We start from the raw sequence: 24,743 nt of genomic DNA on the forward strand, positions 1-24,743 counted from the left end.
GGGATGGATTCTAATCTGGGGACTTGCCTTGATTCCTCACTCCTACACATGAAGCCTACTGGGTGACCTTGAGCTAGTCACAGTTCTCTTGGAACTCTCTCAGCCCCTCCCCCCACCTCACAAGGTGCCTGTTGTGGGGAGGGGAAGGAGAGGAGTTTGTAATCTGCTTTGAGATTCCTTTTGATGGAGATAAGACTATAAAAAACTGAATCTCTCGACATGAAGCCTCCTGGGCGACCTCAGGCCAGTCTCAGTTCTCTCGGACCCTGCCTCACAAGGTAGTCTGTTGTGGGGAAAGGACAGGAAGGTGATTTCACAGTGTGTAGAAGACTCCCCTCTGTGATACACCTCTGAAGATGCCAGCCACAGATGCAGGCGAAACGTTAGGAACAAGATCCACCAGACCACGGCCACACAGCCCGGAAAACCCACCACAACCAGTTGAATCCGGCCGTGAAAGCCTTTGACCATACATCGATTTCAACCTGTTTTGAAACTGCTTTCTGTTGAGAAAAGTGAGGTATAAAAACCAGCTTCTGCTTCTTGTCGAAATGCTTGCCTGGCCGTACTTTTCTTAACAAGATGGACGGGCTTTACCTCATAACACTCCGGTTCACTGTTTCGCTTCCCCTTCCCCCCCTCCCCCCGGTCCATTGTCTCCTTCTGCAGGAGGGCCTGGATGGTGTCCTGAAGATCCTGGTCAACCAGCTGAGCTCCGATGACATCAACGTGCTGACCTGCGCCACCGGCACCCTCTCCAACCTCACCTGCAACAACAGCAAGAACAAGACGCTGGTGACTCAGTCAAATGGGGTGGAGGCCCTCATACACACCATCCTCCGGGCAGGAGACAAGGAGGACATCACCGAGCCTGCCGTCTGCGCCCTCAGGCACCTGACCAGCCGGCACCCGGAGGCTGAGATGGCCCAGAATTCTGTGCGGCTCAACTATGGCATCCCCGCCATCGTGAAGCTGCTGAACCAGCCCAACCAGTGGCCCCTGATCAAGGTATGGCTGTGAGGAGGCCCAGCTGTCCAGCATTTGCCTGTACCCAGTTCTTAGGTCTCCTGCCTACAGGAACCTGAGCCTCTCTTAGAAGCAGCGCCTGGGTATATATTTACTTCGTTTATTCCCTCCCTTCCTTCCCAAAGCAGAGTCATGTCAGTCATTCTCCTGTCTTCCATTTTTATCTTCACAACAGTCCTGTGTGGTAGGTGAAGCTGAGAGTGTATGACTCGGCCCAAGGGCACCCAGCAAACTCTGGGCTGGTTGAAATGCCCAGGAAGGTATTATAGAACAATCCCCTTAAGGGTATGAGAATCATAAGTTACTGGCTCTTTCTGTAAAAAAACAGAAGCAAAAAAACCACACCTTCACCTATAGGAAGCCAGCATGTTGAGAGAAGAGTTTTTAAGCCCACCCCTCTTTCTTATTCACTGCTATTTTGCATGTATGAAAGTGTGTGTGTGTGTGTCTTTAATCTGGAGGAGCATCAAGTCTCATATTGGCTACTCCGATATATGGGTTTTTTAATCAGTTTTTTACTATTGTTGTACTGTTGTCTATGCCAATAAAGGCTTGCTTGCTTTTTAAATATTGGCTACTTGAATTTAGAAGCTGTATATTCCTATTCCTTGCCCTGGCCTGGATCAGGTCACCTTGGGCTATCTTTTCACATCTTGAATCTAAGCAGGGTTAGCTGCAATTAATACTTGTGTGGGAGACCACCAAGGGAGTCCAGAGTTGCTACCTCCCAACATCAGCATTACTTTTGCCTTTTATCCCAGACACAGGGACTTCTCCTTAATTGTCTTGTATTAAGTAGGGTTGGCCCTGGTTAGTACTTGAATGGGGACCATCAAGGAATGCTGGGGTTGTTATGCAGAGGCAGGCAATGGCAAACCACCTCTGTTGTCTTGGAAACCCTACCAGGTTACCATAGGTCAGCTGTGACTTGACAGCACTTTTTTATGCACCCAGAAAGCCCCAGACATCAACTTGCACAGGGTAGCTTCCTCAAGCCTTCCTAGTATCTTTCACAACCAAAAGGAAATTTACGTGAGGAGCCAGTGTGGCGGAGTGGTTAAGAGTGGTGGACTCTAATCTGGAGAATGGAGTTTGATTCCTCACTCCTCCATATGAAGCCTGCTGGGTGACCCTGGGCCAGTCACAGTTCTTTCTGAACTCTCTCAGTCCAGGCAGAGGCAGGTAACAGCAAACCACCTCCGAATGTCTCTTGCCTTGAAAACCTTTTGAGGTCACCATGTGTCAGCTGTGTCTCAGTAACACTTTCAGCGACCACCAGAACCAGCATGGGGTAGTGATTAAGAGCAGCAGACTCTAATCTGGAGAACCAGGTTTGTTTCCCCACTCCTCCACATGCAGCCTGCTGGGTGATCTTCGGCCAATCACAGTTCTCTCAGAATTCTCTCAGCCCATGCAGGGGCAGGCAATGGCAAACCACCTCCGAATGTCTCTTGCCTTGAAAACCCTACAGGGTCGCCATAAGTGGGCTGTGACTTGAGGGCACGCATGCGCATATTGATCCACTGTGTGTTCCTGCTGCCAGATGGTGAAATGCCTACTGCAAAGCCTGCCCGGTTTCACTTTTGGCTGATGTTCTAAAGGCGCAAGTCTCTCTCATCCCTTCTGCTCGCAGGCTACCATCGGCCTCATCCGCAACCTGGCCCTGTGTCCCGCCAACCACGCCCCCTTGCAGGAAGCTGCCGTCATCCCACGCCTGGTCCAGCTGTTGGTGAAAGCTCACCAGGACGCCCAGCGCCACGCAGCTGCGGGCACACAGCAGCCATACACGGTGAGGGGGCATGGAGGGCATCAGTTTGGGCAGGGGTGGGGAAAAGTGTCTAGCATAGGGGTGACCAACCTATGGTGCTCCAGATGTTCATGAACTACAATTCCCATCAGCCCCTGCCAGCATGACCAATTGGTCATGTTGGCAGGGGCTGATGGGAATTTTAGTCCATGAATATCTGGAGCACCATGCTGGCAGGGGCTGGTGGGATTTGTAGTCCATGAACATCTGGAGCACCATAGGTTGGCCACCTCTGGAAACTGTTCCTACTGAAATCCTTGCTTTGCAAGACTTGTTTGAGATCTCTGGGGCCATGGGGTTGGGGAGGGCAAGGTATCTTCAACCAAGGCACCTTGATTGGTGTGGATCAATTGGGCTGATGGTGAAGCCACGCTGCACGACACATCCTGGGTCTCTTGAACAGCCATCTCACCCTTTCAGGATGGAGTGAAAATGGAAGAGATCGTGGAAGGCTCCACAGGCGCCCTGCACATTTTGGCTCGTGACCCTATGAACCGCATGGAAATCTTCCGCCTGAACACCATTCCTCTCTTTGTGCAGGTGGGAAGTGTTCGGAGGGGGAGGGGAGGGAATGCTACAAAGATTTTTTGGGGGGAGAGGGATAGAAAGTTGTGCCAAGTTGTGTAAAGTGAAGTGGTGATTCAGATCCCTTTTCAATCATGGAGCTCTCTTGGTGACGACTACAAATTGGCTGCTGTTTCTGCACCCAGCCCTCTTTGCAGGAGTTGTGAATGCTGCTTTATACGCTGCAGAAGCCTTCTTGGGGTGGAACCAAAGAGGGATAACAACAAAGAACTAACTAGACATCTTTGCCAGGACCTTAAGATCCTGTTTGTCTTCCTCCTTTACTCTTTGTTGTGTAGTTTGGGTACTGCTTGGGTCCTGGTAATCCAGCTGTGTTGTTACACAGTACTGAATGTTGTTCCTGGGCTTTCAGCTGTTTGGTGCTTTCCATAAGATAGGCAGCTCATTGTGGTCTCTTCTGGGAAAAGAGGAGGCCTGTGGTGCAGAGTGGTCAGCTGCCATACTGCAGTCAAAACTCTTGCTCATGACCTGAGTTCGATCCCCATGGAAGTCGGTCTTAGGAAGCTGGGTCAATGTTGATCCAGCTTTTCATCCTTTTGAGGTCAGTGAAATGAGTACCCGGCTTGTTGATGAGTTTAGTGTAGATGCCTGGGAAGGAAATGAAAAACCACCCCCTTAAAATATTCTGCCTAGTAAACGTTGTGATGTGGCACCACCCTATAGATCTGTAATGACCCGGTGCATTCACAGGGGACTACCTTTACCTTTTTATATTTAATTATATTTATATTTAATTATATTTAATTATATTTATTATATATTTATATATATGTGTGTGTATAATATAATATATATAATATGTATGTGTGTGTGTGTTCGCATGCGCTCTGGTTGGCTTAAATTCAATAAAAGCAATACACAGGAAATAATGTTAAAATAGAATTAAAACCAATACCTTTCAGCCTGTAAAGGCTCCAGTTCAGAGTCACCGAAAGGTGACTGGGGGGGGGGGGTGAGAGTGGGGGAAGGATGTTATCAAGAAGGGGAGGCACCCTATGGGCTTGCCAGTATTTAATCCAGTGGTCTATAGTTAGTCATAGATGGTAAGTACCTGGCAAGCTAACAGCCTAGACAACAGGTACAAATGCAGGTGTATAGCAAGGGCGGTGGAAGCCTTCTGTTCCTCATGGTCCCTTTCTCTCTTCCTTTCCCCAACCGCAGCTCCTCTATTCTCCAGTAGAAAACATCCAGCGTGTGGCGGCTGGGGTGCTGTGTGAGCTGGCCCAGGACAAAGAGGCGGCTGACGCCATTGATGCGGAGGGTGCCTCAGCCCCACTAATGGAGCTTCTTCACTCCCGGAACGAAGGCACAGGTGAGAGAGTTATACACATGCCAGCAAGGGGTAATGGCTAAGAGTGGCCGATTCCATCTAGTGATCCAGGTTTGATTTCCCACTCTTCCACATGTACCCTGCTGGGTGACCTTGACCTAGTCACAGTTTTCTCCAAACTCTCTCAGCCCCACCTACCTCACAAGGTGCCTGTTGTGGGGAGAGGAAGGGAAAGGAGTTGGTAAGATGCTTTGAGACTCCTTACAGTTGAGAAAAGCGGGGTATAAATCCAAACTCTTCTTCCCCATAAAGTTGGGCTACCTTCATTTGAGTAGGTCTTGCGCATTCCTGCAGGCCTGCATTTCCTCCTTCCTCTGATCATCAGGCTGATTAGTCTAATTAACTCATGTGGAAAAGCTCTCTAGGCCAATGCTGGGAGAACAATTAAGAGATGTGTAAGGATAGCAAATACTGGGCCAGGCAGAATAGAGTTGCTGAAGTTGTCGTGCAAAGCTGTTCTGTTTGCTTTCTGGGAAAGTGCAGTGAGAGGCATTGTGGTTCTAGTGGTTAAGAGCAGTAGACTGTAATCTGGAGAACCAGGTTTGAGTCCCCACTCCTCCACATCCACAGAGTGAGCAGACTCTTATCTGGTGAACTGGATTTGTTTCCCCACTCCTCCATGGGAAACCTGTTGGGTGACTTTGGGCCAGTCACAGTTCTCTCCAAACTCTCTCAGCCCCACTAATCTCACAAGATCTCTGTTGTGGGGAGAGGAAGGGAAAAGGAGTTTGAAAGCTGCTTTTGAGACTCTTTACGATTGAGAAAAGCGGAATCTAAAAACCCACTCTCCTGTTCGCTTTCTGGGTCAGGGAAGTGCATTGGATCTAGCATATGTATTTGCACTCTAATAAAGCATCGTACTATTCCACTTCTTGTGGAAACTTTCCACAAGTGCAATAAGTTAAATGAGGAGCTGGCAAAAGGATTTTGCTTGGCAAATCTTCAGGAATAGCAAAATCAGCAGTGGATCCTATTTTATTCAGGGAAGCTCATTCTAGATTGAAGGCTAGACCCTCTGGGAGAAGACTAGGCTGACCACTCTTTTTCAGTAGACTCCTTTTTCGACAGTCAGTGGGTTGGAGCCAATCAGCTTGTTATTCTGGCCCAATAACCCTCCTTTCCAGACATCCCCACTCACATGGCTTTCATCCATGTGTTGCCTTTTTTAGGTGCTCAGAGAGGGCCTCTTTTTGACCTTCAAAAAGACATTCAGTTGCTTGCCTCCTTAGTAAAATCCAAGAAAAGGTTTGCTGTTGATTGCAGACACCTAAAAACAGTGTAAGGATTGGAGAGCCTGTTGTGTCAGGGGTTAACAAGTTTATGAAAGGCAGCCAAGAAGGCGAAGATGGTAGCATTTTAGAAATACTCCCAAAATTGTATTGCCGAAGGCTTTCACGACCAGAATCACTAGGGTGTTGTGGGTTTTCCAGGTTGTATGGCCATGTTCCAGTAGCGTTTTCTCCTGACATTTCGCTTGCATCTGTGCACTCACAAAATTGATAAACATGGCGTTGCAAATGTACAGGGAATAACAGAACAGATTAAGGAGACACTGACTAGTTCAAAACTGGAAGAAGAATACAATCCTGAAGAAGGACAAGTGGTTGGAGAAACTTGCAGAGTTCATTCATCTGTGTAAGCTAATCTGCCTATTGCATGATCACATGTCCAAAAAATGGAGTGGTTTTTTCTCTTAGAATGAGTAGCTAAATTTGAACTTCTATAATTTCATGTCAAAAGCAGTGTTGTATTCAGTGTATCGTGCTGTAAACCCTTGTTTTTATTTGTTTTGCTTTTAAACTTTAAATAATTTCGAAAAGACTGAAGAGCCTTTTGGTATTTTTTTTCTCCAGCCACATATGCGGCAGCTGTGCTCTTCCGCATCTCAGAAGACAAAAACCCAGATTACCGGAAACGCGTTTCTGTAGAACTGACCAACTCACTCTTCAAACACGACCCAGCTGCCTGGGAAGCTGTAAGTTTTCTATTGTGCTTGGGAGTGGAGGGGTTAATGGGTTAGTTGCCAAGCAGATGTCACCCTAATATGTATTGCAAGAAATTGTAATCTAGCAATGCACTCCAAAGGCGGGGTGGGGGAATGGAATCTTAGAAGCGGCACGGGATTGCACTGGTGGATTGGCTACTGTGCCGGTGGCAGGGTGCTGTGCAACTGCATGGCGGCTAAACCTGGAAGCTGCTGTGCCCATTGGTGTCCCTCTGCCATAGGAGCCTGTGCCAGTGTGGGTGGGCTGTGCATTTTGACCCATGCAGTTTTGACCTGGGAACACCCCCTGTTTGCAGCTCAAACTTATGCCACTTAAAAGGTTGGCACAAGTCATTCCTGACTATTGGCTCCCCTGGGGGAGAAGAGGGTTTTCTTCTTCTCCCCCAGCGTCCATGCTGCCGATTGCTGCTTTGGAGGCAGCCCTGTGGCACAATTCCCAGCCGCCGCTCTATTGGATTGGGCTGTCTTTCTTTCTGATTTTACAAATTGGGAATACAAAGTGTCATGTTTAGCAAGCTGACTGTAGCATCTCTAGGAATATTTATAACCTCATCATTACTTCCTGAAATTTTGTGCTCATGCTGTGGAGGTTTGAAGAAGGGAATAACAGCATTCTTTAAAAGTTTTTTTAAATCTCCTGAAGCAAAACATGTAGCATTTTGAAGCTCAAGCATAGGATCTAGATTTTGAAAGCAAGCCAGATTTCAGGATGTGGGAGAACCTTCTTTTCAGCTCCAAAGGGCTTTTAAAAATGTGCTTCATGTAAAATGAAGAGGGTGGAGGCTTTGGCCACACAAGAACCACAGCGAGTGGGGGGCTAGGATGCCTTGGAGCCTCTTCTCAAAAAGATTGGTCCCTGGCTGGTCAGCAAGAGGCAGGAAGCAACTGGTTTCTTCTGCTAGTTAGAACAGAACTGCAGCCTAAAAATTACAGTGGAATCTCTGAGCCATGGAGTCCAAATGCTACTAACCCTCAACTTCAGGCAGACTTGTTATCCCACCTAGTATCCCTTAATCAGAATAGACCTGCTTGTAGTCAAAGCTCTGCTTCTGGTTCTGCATGGGAGGCCAGTCCCTCAGACTTCCCCTTGCATGCTGGGGTTTTGTAGGATGGGAAGGAGAAGGAATCAGTTCTCCTTTCCCACCTGGAGAACTTGATAGAAGAAAAGAGATGTGGTTTCTCTCCCTCGTTTGGGGTTTTGTGAAAGGCAGCGGCAGCAGGGAGGCAACACAAGTGTGAACACTTCCTCACCTCTACCCCCAAGTTTTGTGTACATGGTACAGCATGTGGGGAAGCAAGCCAGAATCTGTGCATCGTGCCCCCCCCCCCCCCCGCTGCCAGCTTCTTCAGCATGTTTAAACAAGATTTGGAATGACCTGAGACAGACCAGGCACAAGATCCATAAACATCAAACAGACCAGTTTTCCAGTTTTCCATTCAACAGCCGCCACTTCCCTCTTCAGTACTGCAACCACAGAGGAGTGAGGTCACATCCTTGGGCCATGATGCAGGGCAGTGCTGACAGTCTTGGCCAAGTCTGGTTAGACGTCTGTGTTAATAGTGCGTGTAACTGTATCCTAAAGTCACAAATCAGTCCTGGGGGCCTTTTAATAGTGGAGATTGATTTTGTGACTCAACCCTGTTGTGGTGTTCTATCATATTCTGAAGTTACATGGTCTGTAACCTGGCTTTCAAACTTTCAACCTAAATCTTTTTAACTTCCAATCTAAACACCAGGGTAGTTTCAACAAAAAGGAAAGAGAGTCTGAAAATCAACAAAACCTGGTTATCAGTACTAAAAAAATACCAAAATAAAAAACCAGAGGTATTCAAACACAACTGCAATTGAATTTCACCTGGACACATATAAATGTGTCTCACCCCCCACCACACACACCTGTGAGGTGGACCAAACACATACCCCACCATACAATCACTCCACACTATGCCATGCATATTACTGTGACATGCCTCTGAAGATGCCATCCATAGATGCCCATGAAACATTAGGAGCAAAAACTACCACACAGCCCAGAAAAACCACAACAGCCAGTTGATTCTGGCTGTGAAAACCTTTGACAATATATTAAATCATTTTGATTTAGGTGCTTATTCTAGGTAACATAAGATACATCCCTTTTGAGAGTACCATTTTTCCAACAGAAAACCAGTAAGAAGATAACCATGAGTAGGAACTACCTGAGCTGGGGGTGGGGAGGGCTCATTAGAGAGAACTGAACTTATTTCACAGTATTTCTATCATGCTTTTCCTGTTCAGTCCTAGAAAGCTTGCAAACATGCCCAACACAATTAGAAACATACAGTATAAAACTCTGTGCTATGCCAGCAGAACATCGATTCTGTGAGAAAATTGGTTTACATCCAGCTTGGGAGGGAGCTTGTAGAAAATGTGTCTGTCTTGCTAGCTTGGAAAAAGACCATCAGAAATAAGGGGTCAGCAATGAAAAAATGAACTGGGACAGACAAGGGGAGAGCCTGCCATGTGAGCAGAGGGAGTAGACCGAAAGAACAGATTATTGCAGAGAACAGAGTTGGTACGTAAGTTGGTACATGGTCCTTCTGATGGTTAGATGCTTTGCTTTCCTGAATAATATATGTATTTGGCCCAGAAGGGAGCAACTTGGTGCCTAACCGCAGAACTGATGTGGGTAGGCATGGCAATTGAGCTTGTGAAGGAAATGGCTCTCACTGGAAGGTCTGGTGGACCTCCAAGCTTGACAAGATGAGCGTCCTTCAGCAATGTTTGGGCTTGTTATGAAATTCCTTAACCACTTGCCATTCTGATGGCCACTGCCTGGAAAACAGTAATTTTCCAGCCTCCTAACAAGCACAGAATCCAGAAGAAAATTGTTGACTGACAAAATGGTTGCCCTGCTTTGCCGTAGAAAACCTGTCAGGAATTCCCAGGCAGTATTGTTGCTAGTGACCCCTTGCGGTTGGTGTAGGTGTACTACAACCTGTAGGAAGCTGAAATCACCATTTTGTCTTCTCTCCATAGGCCCAGAGTATGATCCCCATTCATGAGCCATACGCAGATGGTAGGTATCAAGAGAAAAATCAAATTCTTACTTACCTTCTGAATACCACTAGTAGAAACCACCTTCCTTAATACTACTTAATGGAATACTAAAATTAATAGGATACTAAAATGATTACGTCTGCTCAATAAGGAATAAGGAAGGAATCCACATTGCCACATAAGTATTTGAATTTGTTTGGCCTCTACTTGGTTTAAGCTGCCAAGTCAGCTTTTCCATGGTTTCAGTTTTCCGGGGGAAACTGTAACTTTTCTAGGACTTGAGGGAAATCAGAAAGACCCCAAAGTTCTTAGTCCTGACTTCTGGTTGGGTTGCCTAATCCCCTTTTAAGGGCTGGCTGTGCCTGTGGTGCACATCTGTCTTCTGTGCAGCACACAGAGCTGTGCTGAACCTATGGGGACTGGTCTGGGTCAGTGCTCTGGGTCAGATTTTTCATAAACATGATGTCTTATTTGGGATTCCATTTCCAGACCTGTACTCCATTCGCCTTCCCTCTCCCATGGCATCAACCGCTATATGACCATCTCTGTTCTGATCCTAGTAGAACTAGACGGAGGCTACCGCACCATGTACCCTGGGGATGACGCCATGGACATGCACTTGGATATGGACGGCGAGTACCCTATGGACGCATACAGTGATGGCGTGAGGGCACCCTACGCAGACCACATGCTGGCCTAACGGGCTCCTTGGGAGATCTTAAGGTAAAGGTCTCTACAGGCATGCTTTAGAGTCGGCTAGTCAGTGGGGTCAAAATTGCTCAGATGAGAAGGAGCCATAGTCACGTCCAGTGTGATCCCACTATTTACACTTCAGCTTAAAAAAAATTATTTAGTACATTTTGTTCCCTTCTTCAAGAGGCTCAGAATGACATGTGTCTGTCTTCTCTCCTCTGTTGTACCCCACAGCAATCCTGTGAGGTAGGTTAGGCTGTAAGTGAGCGCATGAGGAGCAACGCGTGGCTTCTTCAACCCTGACTATGCCACTACCCTGGGCTGAAAAAAAATGCCCCTCTCCCTCAGGAGCAATGATGTCTCTGCTGTGAGGCCTGGCACTTGCTCAGCCGCTCTGTGAGAGAGGCTAGGCATTCCATGGGCTATGGGGAAGACGGGGCTTTAGAGGTTCTTACTGTCCCTTGAATCTGACTCTCTCTTCTTCTCATCACACAGATGTTTTCTCAACACAGACGAGGGCAGTGCTCGAGTCCGGGGCACTTGGGAGACAGAAGTGCCTGAGAAAGATAACGGACTCTTCCTTTTCCTGCAAAGAGGTTTTATTTTCTAAAAAAAAAGAAAAGAAAGGTTTTCCCTCCTGCAGGCCTGTGGGAAAGGTATCCCCATATGCATATCCAGGATCGTTTCTACCAACCATGTAATACTTTTCTACCAGCAGTCAACCGCTCTTCTCCCTTTGCTGTTCCCTTTCCCCACTTCCACCTTTAATCAAACTTTCTTCTCCTCCCCTCCTCCCACATCTGACTTCCCTAAAATTTGGACAACATTCTCAAATTGCTATGGGATCTTCATAAGAGTATTTTATTTTTCAAATAAATACAAGCGAATCCCCCCCGTACGTCATGCAAAACTAACTCCCTTCCCTGATGGCACTTCTAGTACTTGCTAATTAAGAAGTGAATAAAATGGAAATGTTGCTAATTCTTTCCCCTTTGCCTTTTCCTTTCTGGGGTCTTAAAAGAATAAGGACTGCCAGTGGGGTTTTGAGACGGCCTGGCGATGCACATTTCCCATTTGTTTTTAGTGCCCAACGGTGACCCAGTTCAGGCCTGCTACGAAGAACATTCTCTCGCTATGAAAGTCTTTACGAAAGCTGCCCTTCTGCTGACCACCTCTTGCACATTTTTTTAAGAACTCGGCATTTTCTCTTTCTCCCTCCTCCTGACTTTCCTGGTGATTGGCGTATTTCCTCCCTCCCTGCATCCCCGCCTCCCTCCCCCTCTTCTAATGCATTTTTAAAAGCGGCTCTCTCAACGTGATGGCTTCAGGCTTCCACTGGAAAAGGGATCGATGCAGCTGCAAATATTCTTCAGAAAAATTTTATTATTTCTCTAAGGGTTTTTTTGTATAGACCAAAGCTTAAAAAAAATAAAAACTTAAACCCAACCCTGCAAAGCAAATGAACCGGTTCTTTCATGTTACGGGTATGAGGCGCATGGGAACGAGGGATCTTTGATTGAACTAATCTGGCACGTGTGTGGCCATTTGCAGCATGACATAGATCTCTGTCCTGATAGAGGAGGGAATCACGACATCTGGAAAGGAGGCATGACTGTTGCACATGCTGTTCCCACTGGTCAAGCAACTGCTAGTAGAACTGACTGGGCTATCGTTGAGGCCTCAGTGAACAGAAGCCTGTTCTAAGGGAAAGTCAGCATGAGAAACTGGGCTATTTCTCTTGGCTTTGCCGTAGGATTCATTAAAGCAGAAAATAGGAGGGGCCTCATCATCCAGAGGGCAGTGCAGGAAAACCTGAACATCATTATCTCCCCCCACTCCCAAATCCACAGTGGTTCCTTCTGCTGCCACAACTGATTTCATTTTATGGTTTGAATTGTGAATTTGTGTGTTAGATACCTACCTTCCTAGCTCTTGTAACACAAACACGTATTTTCTGTATTTATGGTCTGATTTTTTTAATGAGAGGGGAGATTCTGAAAGGAAGGGCTAGGGGTCTCTCTACTCCCCTCCCTCCCACAAAAAAAGGCTTGATGGAAGTGGTGGGACTTGAGGTGGAAGAAGAAAAGTTTGGTTTTATTCCCCACTTTTATCAACCATAGGATACTATAGCAGCTTACAAACTCCTTCTCCTCCCCTCCCCACAACATACTACTTGTGAGACCAGAGGCGTAGCTGGGCCAAACTGCGCCCAATGCACAGTGTGTTTTTTCTGCCCCCCATCCCCCCCACGGCGCCTCCCCACCCCCCCTTCCCACACTTATCTGCTTTCCTTTTCTTTTTTTAGTACTTTTTGAGGCTGAAAAAAGCGGCCTCTTCACAGTTCAGGGAAAAAACTGCCTGACGAACTATACTTCCCAAGAGACCTTGTGAGCCCCAAGGTCTCCTGGGAACTGTAGTTCCTCAGGTAGTTTTTAGCCTGAACTGTAAATAGGCTGCTTTTTTCAGCCTCAAAAAGTACTGAAAAAAGAAAAGGAACACAGGTAAGAATGGGAAAGGGGCAGGTGTGTGTGTGCTGCGGGGGGCGCCGCGGGGGGCTGCAGGGGGGAGGGGCAGGGGGCGATTTTCCGCCCCAGGCATGTGCCCAGTGCACGATGCCCCCCCGCCCCGCCCCCTGGCGCTCCGCCACTGTGTGAGACAGTTGGAGCTGAGAGTGTTCTGAAGAACTGTGACTTGCCCAAGGTTACCCAGCAGGCTTCATGTGGAGGAGCAGGGAAACAAATCCAGTTTGCCAGATAAGAGACTTCTTATCATGTGGAGGAGTGGGGAATCGAAGCCCATTCTCCAGAGTCCGCTGCTCTTAACCACTACCTTTGAGTCCTTTGGCTCAAAGTGACTAGGTTGCAATGTTTTCACACACGGCAACCAAATAATCTGGGTTGCCAGAGATTTCACAGTTCTTCCCACATCTCTTGGAGAAGCTCACAATGAGATATTGGTATTGTACGTGTGTATTGTCATTTACTGCCAAGTACTGCCAAAGAGAGCTAGTGATTAAGGTGTTGGACTTGGATCCAGGAAACCCAAGTTCAAATCCCCACTCTGCCATGGAAACGTGCTGGGTGACCTTGGGCCAGTCACATACTCTCAGCCCTGACCCTGGCTAGTATTTGGTGTGGGAGACCTACAAGAAATCCCAGGATCCTGTCATGGAGTTGAGCAATGGAACATCTCTTGCCTTGACCCCATAGTGTTTTCACCAAGTTTCACCAATAATTTGATGACAAAAATTGCATACATTTTATTTTTAGTCAGTTGCATGGTTAAAAAGCCAGTTGACTATTTGCTTAAGTCACTTAGGCAGAAAAAACGAAGTACACAGATAAAGGACGGGTGACAACTGTCTTGACAACAGTACATGTGAAAGGGATCTGGGAGTCTTAGTAGACCACAAACTGAACAAGTCAGCAGTGTGATGCAGCGGCCAAGAAAGCCAATATAACCCTGGACTGCATCAACAGGAGTATAGTGTCTAGACTGTAGTAGTACTGCTCTATTCTGCACTGGTCAGACTTCACATGGAACCCTATGTCCAGTTCTGAGCACCACAATTCAAGAAGGATATTGACAAGCTGAAATGGGTTCAGAGGAGGGTGATCAAAGCCAATGCAATCTGGATCCTACCTTTATCTTACCACTCCACTAATCAAAGTTATTTATTGATTCAAATATTTGTCTCCTACCTTTTGGATCAAATTTGAAGCATTCCTTCAAGTCTAAGAGGGCTCCTTCCAGCTTAAGTGGCTCTTATGTTGCAGTGACAGCCACTTCTAGCCCATCTTCCTTGCTGAGACTCTGGATGTATTACACGAAGTACAACCTTCAATCAGAGAGCACCCAACCGACTATGCAGGAGCATTTGGATCACAGAAATTAGAAGTATCAGAAGTGTATGTCATAAACAGTGCAAAAAATGGAATCACAGGAGTAGAAAGTAATTAAGGCTACTTGGAGAATGGTTGGGCATCTAGAATTCTACCTTTAAAGTACTTCCACTGGCAAAAGTAGTTGTATACTTTACACAGCAGTCCAATATAGCATGATTACGCTATCCCCACAGCAAAAACTACTATGCATATGTGTTTTAAGCCCTCTCTGTGTGTGCTTAGGGGAGCTACAGGTACACAGGTGTTTAAAGATATGGTCTGTCATCATATTTACAATGTTTGCTGTAGACAGAAAACCTTTTGGAAAACAATTTGGAAACGGTGAAACTTATTTGACACCTATGAGAACTGCTGACTTTCAAGAGAGAACTTCCATTGTCCTCTGATGGAACTTGGAACCTGCTATCAGAGCAAATTTATCCACAAAAAATATTCTAACATCACCCAAGGGGTTGGGCTGGTTGTCCGTTTCCTGGGGTGCTTGTAAACCAATCAAGACAAGTAAATACAGCAAGAATGTTAACACATTAAATGTTCAGTGGTTGGACTTAGTAGTCTTGACTGGGGATTTTATGCCCTTGGGTTCCTCCAATCTTTTTTCCCACTCATGCCTTTCATCCTCCTTTCATCCTCCAGGGCTGCTGAAGCAAATATTTTCACCTCTTATGAGCAGCTTGCAGTCTGGCAAAAGGCTGGAGTCACAATCAAAGAGGGGTGGGTGGGTTGCGGGGGGCCCTAAGCTGCCTCGCCTTCCATAGCATTAAGCCCGACACTCAATCCTGCAGAATTTTGTGTGCTAGATCTGGTAACTAAACAGAACTGGGGGTAGGCAGAGGCTGGTCCAGTGGAAGAATGCAGGTAAGATTGCCAGCTTCCTTCTCAAGTTAACAAAAAAGATTCTTTAGGCAACTCTGATGCCCATCTCAGAATTTATTATTCCTAAAGTTTTGGTCCTTCGACATGTACGGGATTGGTGGGGGCCTGGTTTTAAGAATTTGACTGGAGTATGTAATTCAATAAGATGCAGAATGCTGATGGGTTGGAATTTGAGGTTTTATGTTGTGTGGGAAATGAAATCCCAGAAGCCAGAGGGGCAACTTTGAAAGGCTTCTAGACTTTGGGTTTTTGGTGTCCTACCTAGATCTTCATTTGAGAATCTTAAAGGCATTTCTGTTCTCTCCCCTCCCTTCCAATTCTTAATGTGTTCTAGATTGCGGAAGACAAGTGGGGATCGAGCATCAATTGCACATTAAAGTACAATGAATTGGTCGGGTTGTCAGCAAGTGGAAACTCAGGGATGTGTCTCCAGACACTTGTCGCCTTTTCTTTGTTTTTGCTTTTTAAAAAAGGCACAAACTTTAAAATTACTTTTCCTTCCAGTTTGAGCTACCATATGCTGTTTCACTTTCAACTGCATACACCGTCTGTTCTAGCAGTAAAACTCATAACCAACTGGCTAAACTCCAGCCTCAGCATAGTTTTGAACTCTGTATCTTCTGTAAATGTGTGAGGAGTTAATTTGTATTTACTTGGAAGATGGTGGGGGAGGATAAGCAACACATTTACATATGACTTTTCAAGCACAACCACTCGTGGGGAAAGAGCTGATGCAGGGAAGTATGGGCCATTTTCTTGGCGCCTAGACCCAACATGCTATGAACCAGAAAATGGGAAAAAGAAATCTTACAAGGAAATTAGGCTGTTTCAAAAGATCTTTTTTCTTTCTGCACGTCGAGAGAATTTTACAGGGTTTTCCCCCTTTTTTGTGTATGTTCACATGCTCTCAAAATTACATACAAAATAAATGTTTGAAGAAATGAACACTTTGGGGTTGGGGGGAATGGGAATAAAGCAATTTTAGCTAATGCGTTCATCAAGAAGAAGATTGTAGCGCTCCTTTTTCCTATAAAATGTTTTAAATGGCCCATGACTAATATTAATAACTGATAATTAATGGCTATCTTAGTCTCTTTCCTTTCTCATGCTTGCAAGCCTCTGCTTGCCAATACAATCCAACTTATAATATCTTTAGTATGAAGGTTGGTTCACATGTGCAATGCAAGACATCTATTTTTAATATTTGTGTTTGGAGTATAAAGGGTGTGGGGTATGTTAATCTGTGTCTGGGTGGAAATGAATGGCAGGGAAAATCTGAAAATAAGAGGGATAAAACGGCCTACCTTGCAAAGATGTGGTCTGAAAGTTACTGAAAGTTACTTCATTTGATGTATAAAACCCTAAACATTTGAGATTGTCCTACCTGTAGGACTGCCTTCCACACTGGGACCCCCTCACCTCCTTAGGTCATCCCCTAATACAAGTGCTTGACCACACTAATTGACTGCTTGTCTATCACTGGGGGAAGGGCTTTTTGGTGGTTGCCCCTTTCTCTGGAATCAGCCCCCCCCCCCCAATGAGGTTTCTGCCCAGCATTCCACAGGGCATGTAAGGATGCAGCCTTTGGTTAAAGTTACGAACCAAGTAGCTGACTAAATGTTTGTAATTTCTTTGAGGACTTTGTTGTTGAGTTGATATTTTAATTAGTTTTATTGCTTTATTTATTGTACTTACCGGTAATCTGTATTACGTTGTATTTTAAATGTTGTAAGTCATCCTGGGTCCCTGTGAGGAGAAAGTGCAGGGTATAAATAAAATAATTAAATTTGTACCCCACCTTTCTCCCCAAAGCAGCTTACACCATTCTCCTGTCCTCCATTCTATCCTCCCAACAACCCTGTGAGGTAAGTTAGGCTGAGAGAATGTGATTGGCTGAAGATCACCGAGTGGGAATTTGAACCTGCGTCTCCCAGATCCAAATCTGACATTCTGAACCACTTTACCACCCTAATTAATGCAAAGTTTTTTCATCACCTGAAAAGTGCACAGCTACAGTGAAATTGAACTTTGTTTGCTGTGTTGCGGTTACGAGCAGGTGGACTCTAATCTGCAGCACCGGCTTTGATTCCCTACTCCTCCACATGAGTGGTGGACTCTTAGCTGGTGACCTGGATTTTTTTCCCCACTCCTGCATTCCTGCTGTGTGACATTGGGCTAGTTACAGTTCTTTCTGAATCCCCTCAGCCTCACCTTCCTCGCCAGGTGTTTGTTGTGGGGTCAGGAAGGGAAAGAAGTTTGTAAGCCACCTTGAGACTCCTTTCAGGATAGAAAGGTGGGGTATAAATCCAAACTCTTCTTCCTTCACTTCATTCTTTCTCTTCACAGAAACGCAAGTAGCTGAGTCCATTTAACAGGGTATGACATGCGTTTAAGAGAACACTTAACACTACGTGTTTAAGAGAACACTTAAAAAGAGCTTACAAATTGACTCAGGTACCAAATAGCTTGGAGACAGCCTGAACTTCCACTTGCTAGAAATAAAGCAGCAGTTTGGACCCAGTTAAAATGGGGTTTACAATTACAACTCATAATTTAGCAGCAAGCTGCCCATATTTCCCCATGGTCTTTCAACCCCAATCTTCTCCCTGTACAAGCTGGGGGCAACACTGAAGCTGGAGGTCATTAGAATGACAGTTTTTCATGGCTGCTGTTCTTCCAAATCCAGAATGTTTTGTCCTGATAACCCACCTCTTGGCAAAGCTTTGTTCAAGCTGCAGAGCAAAAATCTGCATTGTTAACCAGATGTAAACACCAGAGAAGTGACTTGCTTATGAATTCTGAATGCTAAATCCATTTGGAACACCCTCATGTGTTCCAAAGGTTAATTTCTATGCTTGTTTAGCTTATAAATGTGACTTGGGGTCCAACGTGTATGTGTGTGTGTATTTCAAGCGTCTGAGGATTGGGTTAGGACCACACTGCAGGGTCCTTTTGCTGTTTGCTCAGTGCAGATTCACACACATACACAAAGCCTACTGCTGTTTACCTTGCGAGGAAAACACACACCTGACCTTTGGGCCTTGAGTAAATTATTGCTTCTGAGGCTGAGGCGTTTTCCCCATGGCCAAAATATCCCAGAGGAAAACTGGGATCATACATACCGGGATGTTTCTATCTCGGTTTCTCCCTCCGCACGGCAGTCTGTCAGTGCTTTCAGGCTGGGAGGAAGAACTCCGGGTGATTATGCACAGCCCTGGTTTAGTTTCATTTTCCTTGCCGATGTTGCTGCACATGCGCGAACTGTCCCATTTTTCCGCTGTTCTGATTGGTTGCAGCTGGCAAGGCAGGAAAAATAAACTGGTCCATCTCCCGCAGTGTTTGCATGGGAGCGGGATCGTCACATTTTTAAAAAAAGAACCCCCAATTTTGTTGTTTTTTGAAAGGCGTGGGATAAGGGAAATCTCGCGGGGCGAGCCCAAGTTAGACCTGGAAGCCATGCAGAAATCATGGCCGAACCGGGATGTTTCATTTCCTTATCCCAGGATATATGGTTCGTGGGAAAAACACCTGAGATGCTTTGCACTGGTGAGATATAGAAGAGAAGGACCCACCCCACTGCATTGCCTGCCGTTTCATCCAGGTGAGTCTATCAGTTCTCCTTTCCTGTGCATTGAATCATGTTGGCAGTGACACATTCCCTAATTTCCATCTCTCCAAAGTCTTGTGTGCTTTTCACCACCCTCCTGTTCTCTGCCCTTGTTTGCCCTCTAGTATGCAACTGTCTCTCCCGATGTCTGATATCTTCAACTCAATCAATAGCATATTTAGGTAGAACATCCATATACTGCCTTTCTGGAGAAGTGGCTTGAGGCGGCTTACTAAAAATATAACCAGATAAAATCATAAACCAGCATAAAAGCACAAAAACAAAAACCCAGCCAGAGCATAAAACGAGTGCAGAAATATTTGACAGTCTGAGGCAAACCTCACAATGTGGTTCTCTGGTGTGAAGCTGACTGTCAAAATAATTAGAAAAGATCAACCTCTAAATTTAGAATACTGGAAAAGAACAAACTTTTGTGCATAGCGTTTACGGGAGACAAGCTGAAAATGAAAGGGCAGTCCACGTGCATGGGGCTACCATTGAGAAGGCCATGTTTTTGGTTGCTCCCCCCCCCCTTCCACCTCACTTCTGCAGTTGTAGGTGCAGATCTTCAGGAGGAGCTTAGCATGTGAAATCGGGAGCAACAAGTCAAGCTGCAGCCAGACGACATGTGACGTGAAAGAACGTAAAGCGTGTTTCAGAACTGGATGCACAAACCTGAAGTTACGAGGTCTTCTCTACTGATACGAGAGTTAGTCTGTACCTGACTTAGGTCTTAGTTTAGAAGAAGAGAGGAGTTGGATTTATATCCCACCTTTTTCTCCTGTAAGGAGACTCAAGGTGGCTTACAAACTACTTTCCCTTCCTCTCCCCACAACAGACACCTTGGGAGGTAGGTGGGGCTGAGAGAATTCTGAAGAACTGTGACTAGCCCAAGGTCACCCAGCAGGAATGTAGGAGTGCAGAAATACATCTGGTTCACCAGATAAGCCTCTTTCACTCAGATGGAGGAGTGGGGAATCAAACCCGGTTCTCCAGATGAGAATCCACCTGCTCTAACCACTACTCCACGCTGGCTCTCAAGTGCGGAAATGTTTTTAAATTTGCTAATATAACTGGATCAACGACTATGTTTCTATTGAAAAACATTTGTGTGAAAAGGATGAAGTTTCACGTATGGTAAAAGGTCTGCAATTGGCCAATTTATGCACCCAAATCCTCCCCTGATGTTACCATGACTGCAAAGACCGTGCAATTGCAAATTTGTCTGCTGATGCATTATCAAATGCATTCACACAAAATTTGAACGTGGGGGGAGTGTATGAGGCTCATTTTGTTAAAATTTCCACAGCTGTCCTCGTCCTCTGGCTGTGAGAGGTGAAAGTGGTGCCCCTCTACGTATGCCACTGTGCTACTTCTGTGCTACGTAGTCCTCCTGCTGCTTCTGCTCCGCTCCGACCTGCCAGTTTGTACTTTCTTTTCCCCACCTGGCTGACAGCCCCTGTCAGTTCCTGTTAATCGCGCTCAAGCAGCAGGGAAAAGAGGGAACTGTTCTTGGCAGGCTGAACAATGCGTCCCTCGCTGGAGTCAAGGTGGTAACAGGCTGTAGGCGGAAAGATTAAAATGGTGTGCAGGTGCACACGTACACCCGCCTACCTCGTAAGCCCTGAGTTCCTGGGGCCAGCCGCTTCTCTTTTGCACCCCTTTTTCTATCAGCCTGCAAAGGAACTTGATGGGAGATGGCCTGGGGCTCCAGGACAGCCTCTTAGGGCACTTTTGCACATGCAGGATAATGCACTTTCAATCCACTTTCACAATTGTTTGCAAGTGGATGTTGCTATTCCCCACAGTAAAATCCAGCTGCAAAGTTCACTGAAAGTACATTATTCTATATGTTTGAAAGTGCCCTTTAATGCTGCCAGCTCTGGGTTAGGAAATAGCTGGAGATTTGGGTGGCGGTGGAGCCTGAGGAGGGCAGAGTTTGGGGTGGGGAGGGAATTCAGTGGGGGGTAAGCCACTTTGAGGCTCCTTACAATTGAGAAAAATAAGGTATAAATCCATACTTCCTTCCTCCTCTTCCTCTTTTTCCTCCAAAGTGACCATTTTCTCCAGGTGAACTGATCTCTATCATCTGGAGGTTAATTCTAATCCCAAGAGCTCCCAGCCACCACCCCTCTCCCCCACCTTCCTCTACTGCAGACTGGCAGAGTCACCATCTCTCAGGGACGAAAGAAAACTGCCTCTAGCGAACCCGGAGAGCAGGAGCAACACTCCTTGAATTTTTGGAAATTTAACTTTGCTATTGTAGTGCAAGAGGTCGGGCCAGAAAGAAGGAAGCGCCAAGGACCAACTGTAAAGGAAGACCTTACTGATCCTCCTTAAAAGTGGGTTAGGATTTTGTATTAACACATAACTCAGAGGCAAATAGTCTTTTAAAAAATATTTTTAAGGTTTATTGAATCAAGCTTCCATTCAACAAACTATTATATACTGGCATAAAATGCATGCGAGTAATCATATAAGAGCCAGCAAAACAATTCAAATAAAACCACAACATGATGCATACTGCTATTGACTTGGCTAATACATACAAAATATAAGGCAAGCGTGATAAAATTCTTCCAAAGTGCTCAGGCCATAAGTCCCTAGCCTGGTTGTTTGCAACTACTGATTAGGTGCCTAACTTCAACTAATCATGAGTCAGACTTATCAGGTGTGAAACTTAGCATTCTTTGAAGTTTCAACAGCTAGAGAACTCCATACAGCTGGGCAGTGACCTTCAGCTAATTATTCAGTACCAGGACCTGCCAGCTGGAAAAAAGCTGATTGATTATGATGAAAAAAGCTGATGATTATGATTTTAAAAACACAATACCAAAACTTACAGAAGATGTTATAACTAACATGGCTATAATTAAGCTAATATAAGTTCTTTCTCGACACCAACTAACCGGCATTTGGTTAGCCCAGGGGTCTGCAACCTGTGGCTCTCCAGATGTTCATGGACTACAAATCCCATCAACCCCATTGGCCATGCTGGCAGGGGCTGACGGAATTTGTAGTCCATGAACATCTGGAGAGCCGCAGGTTTAAGACCCCTGGATTAGCCCATACACATTTTGAAATATATTATTTTGCCCTTCGGGGATCGGGCAGTATATAAATTGAATAAATGAATAAATAAATAAATAAATATTTGAATAGAGTGACTGAGCTCAGTGTACAGAGCCTGAGATTTCATTCATAAGTGCGTATGTAACCCCCATGCTCAGAATGGGTTGACCCAGTAAGGGGTGGAGACTCAAAGCAGCAAGAGGCTGCAGCAGACCTCATGTAGTTGGAGGAGACAAGGCTACTAGACTCGGACCTTGGTTGTATAAGCCCTTAACACCTTGTTAAGGTAAACTGCAATATTGTTGGGAACTACTGGGAAGGTAGTTGTTTATTTTTGCTATGTTGTAAATGTTGGAGTTTATTGTTTCAGGGTTTCTTTTTGTGGTTGTAATGGTGAGAGTTCTCCTGGAAACCTTCATCATGTTGAATCCTGTTCATCAAGCCCTTGGAGTCTTCAGGAGCCAACCCACTTGCAAAGAAGAAATGGACTTGGCAGTATCAGTAGACTGTAAATATAAGGACTTGAAAATGCAACCTGAACAGGACCGTCGCCGTCTGGGATTGTGTCTTTACTGCGGAGGACCGGGTCATCTAGCTGCCAACTGCCCGAAAAAACAGAAGCCAACCGCTCCGGCTGCGCGCACCCCATCTGCCAAGCCACCACGCAAATCTGGGCCGCCCCCAACGGGCTCGTCTAAGGCAGTTACCGAAGGCGACCCAGAGGAGGGGGAAGCAGCTGTTTGCCTCTCTTCAGCCCCCATGGATATGGGTTCGACTCCAGACGCGGTGAGTGAAGGCAGCGCTCCCATTACGATTCAAGCGTTTCTGGCCAACCCCGCTAAGCATACTCGTATTATAGCCTCAGCCCTTGTAGATTCTGGGTGCTCCCATTGTTTAATGCGGCCCCAGGTGGCGGAGGAACTTGGACTAGACCGAGTCCCCCTGGCTAAGCCCATACCGTTCACCCAAATGGACGGCAGTCCTCTCGGGGTCGAAGGACCGGCCCAGTTCAAAATGCAACCGGTCCTCCTCCGCTGCGCTGACCATTGGGAGAAAATTAGTTTTATTCTGGCGCCGGTGGCCAAACACTCCATAGTTCTGGGCATGCCGTGGTTGTTGTTGCATGAACCAAAATTCATTTGGAAAGAAAGGATCTTAGAATTCACTGACCCTCCCTGCGGAGAACACACATGAATTGGGGAAAACTCACCTTCTCCTGACATACCCCCCCCCGGCTTCATCAGCGATCCCCGCTCCTATTGCTCCCGATTCTACCGCATTCCACCGGCTTACCAAGATTTTAGCCAGAGTATTTCAGGAGCAAGAATGCGATCAATTGCCACCCCATAGAGACACTGACTGCAAAATCGTATTACAGCCAGAGCAACTGCCCAAAGGTAGAATCTACCGCGATGAGTCCCAATGAGGAGAAGGAACTTCGTGCCTTCTTAGACAAGAACCTCGCCGCTGGTTCATACGGCGGGCTACCACACACACACATGCTGCTCCTGTATTGTTTGTTAAAAAAAAGGATGGGTCTTTAAAGGCTCTGCACGGATTACCGAGGACTCAATCACGGTTTCCTGTTCAATAAATACCCTTTGCCATTAATCAAGGACCTTTTAGATGCATTGGGCAAGGGACGCATTTTACTAAGTTGGACTTAAGAGAAGCTTACTACAGGGTCAGGGATTGCGGAAGGCTATGAACATTTGACTGCATTTAACACTTAAATTTGGACAGTATGAATACTTAATAATGCCATTCGGGTTAAGTGGAGCCCCCGGAGCTTTTATGGCCCTTATCAACGAAGTTCTCCATGACTTATTATACAAGGGAGTAGTGGTGTACTTAGATGACGTTTTAATTTATTCACAAACCATGGAAGAGCATGAAGCATTGGTTCGGGAAGTATTGAAACGCTTGCTCAACAACTCCCTCTTTGCCAAACTTTCTAAATGTTGTTTCCACCAAACCTCTATCGACTATTTGGGTTACCGGATCTCTTCCGAGGGGCTAAAATGGATCCTGCTAAGATTGAAGCAGCCCTCCACTAGCCCGCCCCTACCAATCGAAACGAACTCCAATCTTTCCTAGGGTTTGCTAATTTCTATCCGGACTTTATACCCCAATTCGCTGAACTGACTCTCCCACTCACAGACCTCTTACGCACTAAGGGTAAAGATCCACAGGCTGCCAAGCCCGGGGCCCCCCCTTTCCTGGTCTAAAGAATGTCAGACAGCCTTTCAGCTTTTAAAATCAGCTTTACTACCGAACCTATCCTAAAACACCCTGACCCAGATCTTCCGTTTGTGGTTCACGTGGATGCCTCGGACAAAGCGCTTGGAGCAGCCCTGTTGCAGAGAAATAAAGATGATAGGCTGGTTCCGTGTGCTTATTTATCAAAGAAATGCTCCGGGTGCTGAAGCTCCAACTGGACTGTAGGGGATAAAGAGACTAGCGGCCATCAAAGTAGCACTTTCCACTTGAGCGCCACTGGCTGGAGGGCTAAACACGCACCAAGTTTCAAGTTTGGTCCAGGATCCACAAGGAACTTGGCCGCCCTCTCCACCCCCCTCAAGATGTCCATAAAACAACTCCGTTGGGCCGATTTCAATGATTTCTCGTTTCTGCTTTCACTGTCCATTTTTCCCCCGGAAAAACCAATAAACTGGCTGATCACGCTACTCGCTGCCTGCCAGGGAGGGAGTGGAGCTGCCTTCGCTGGGATATTCCGCGCACTGTTCTCTCCCCCTCCCAATTGGGGGCTGGCTGTCACTTTCGATCTCAGGCGTCC

At 46.1% G+C, this 24,743-nt stretch overlaps 1 protein-coding gene across 2 annotated transcripts in view; it reads left to right on the forward strand.

Annotated features, from left to right (window-relative positions):
• LOC125445125 (junction plakoglobin) overlaps positions 1-11,932 on the forward strand; it is a 90,908-nt gene extending 78,976 nt beyond the window's left edge. The window contains exons 8-15 of one of the 2 annotated variants that reach the window (XM_048517988.1): positions 670-1,008; positions 2,660-2,815; positions 3,254-3,373; positions 4,580-4,730; positions 6,602-6,723; positions 9,773-9,812; positions 10,354-10,516; positions 10,982-11,932. In XM_048517988.1, coding sequence (XP_048373945.1) covers positions 670-1,008; positions 2,660-2,815; positions 3,254-3,373; positions 4,580-4,730; positions 6,602-6,723; positions 9,773-9,812; positions 10,354-10,493 — 1,068 coding nt within the window. In that variant the 3' untranslated portion in view covers positions 10,494-10,516; positions 10,982-11,932. The remainder of the gene's footprint in view (positions 1-669; positions 1,009-2,659; positions 2,816-3,253; positions 3,374-4,579; positions 4,731-6,601; positions 6,724-9,772; positions 9,813-10,353; positions 10,517-10,981) is intronic. The other variant, XM_048517989.1, reaches the window with a different exon arrangement.
• Positions 11,933-24,743: the final 12,811 nt, after the last annotated feature.

The sequence above is a fragment of the Sphaerodactylus townsendi genome, linkage group LG15 (genome assembly GCF_021028975.2).
Source record: "Sphaerodactylus townsendi isolate TG3544 linkage group LG15, MPM_Stown_v2.3, whole genome shotgun sequence".
NCBI classification, from domain to species: domain Eukaryota; kingdom Metazoa; phylum Chordata; class Lepidosauria; order Squamata; family Sphaerodactylidae; genus Sphaerodactylus; species Sphaerodactylus townsendi.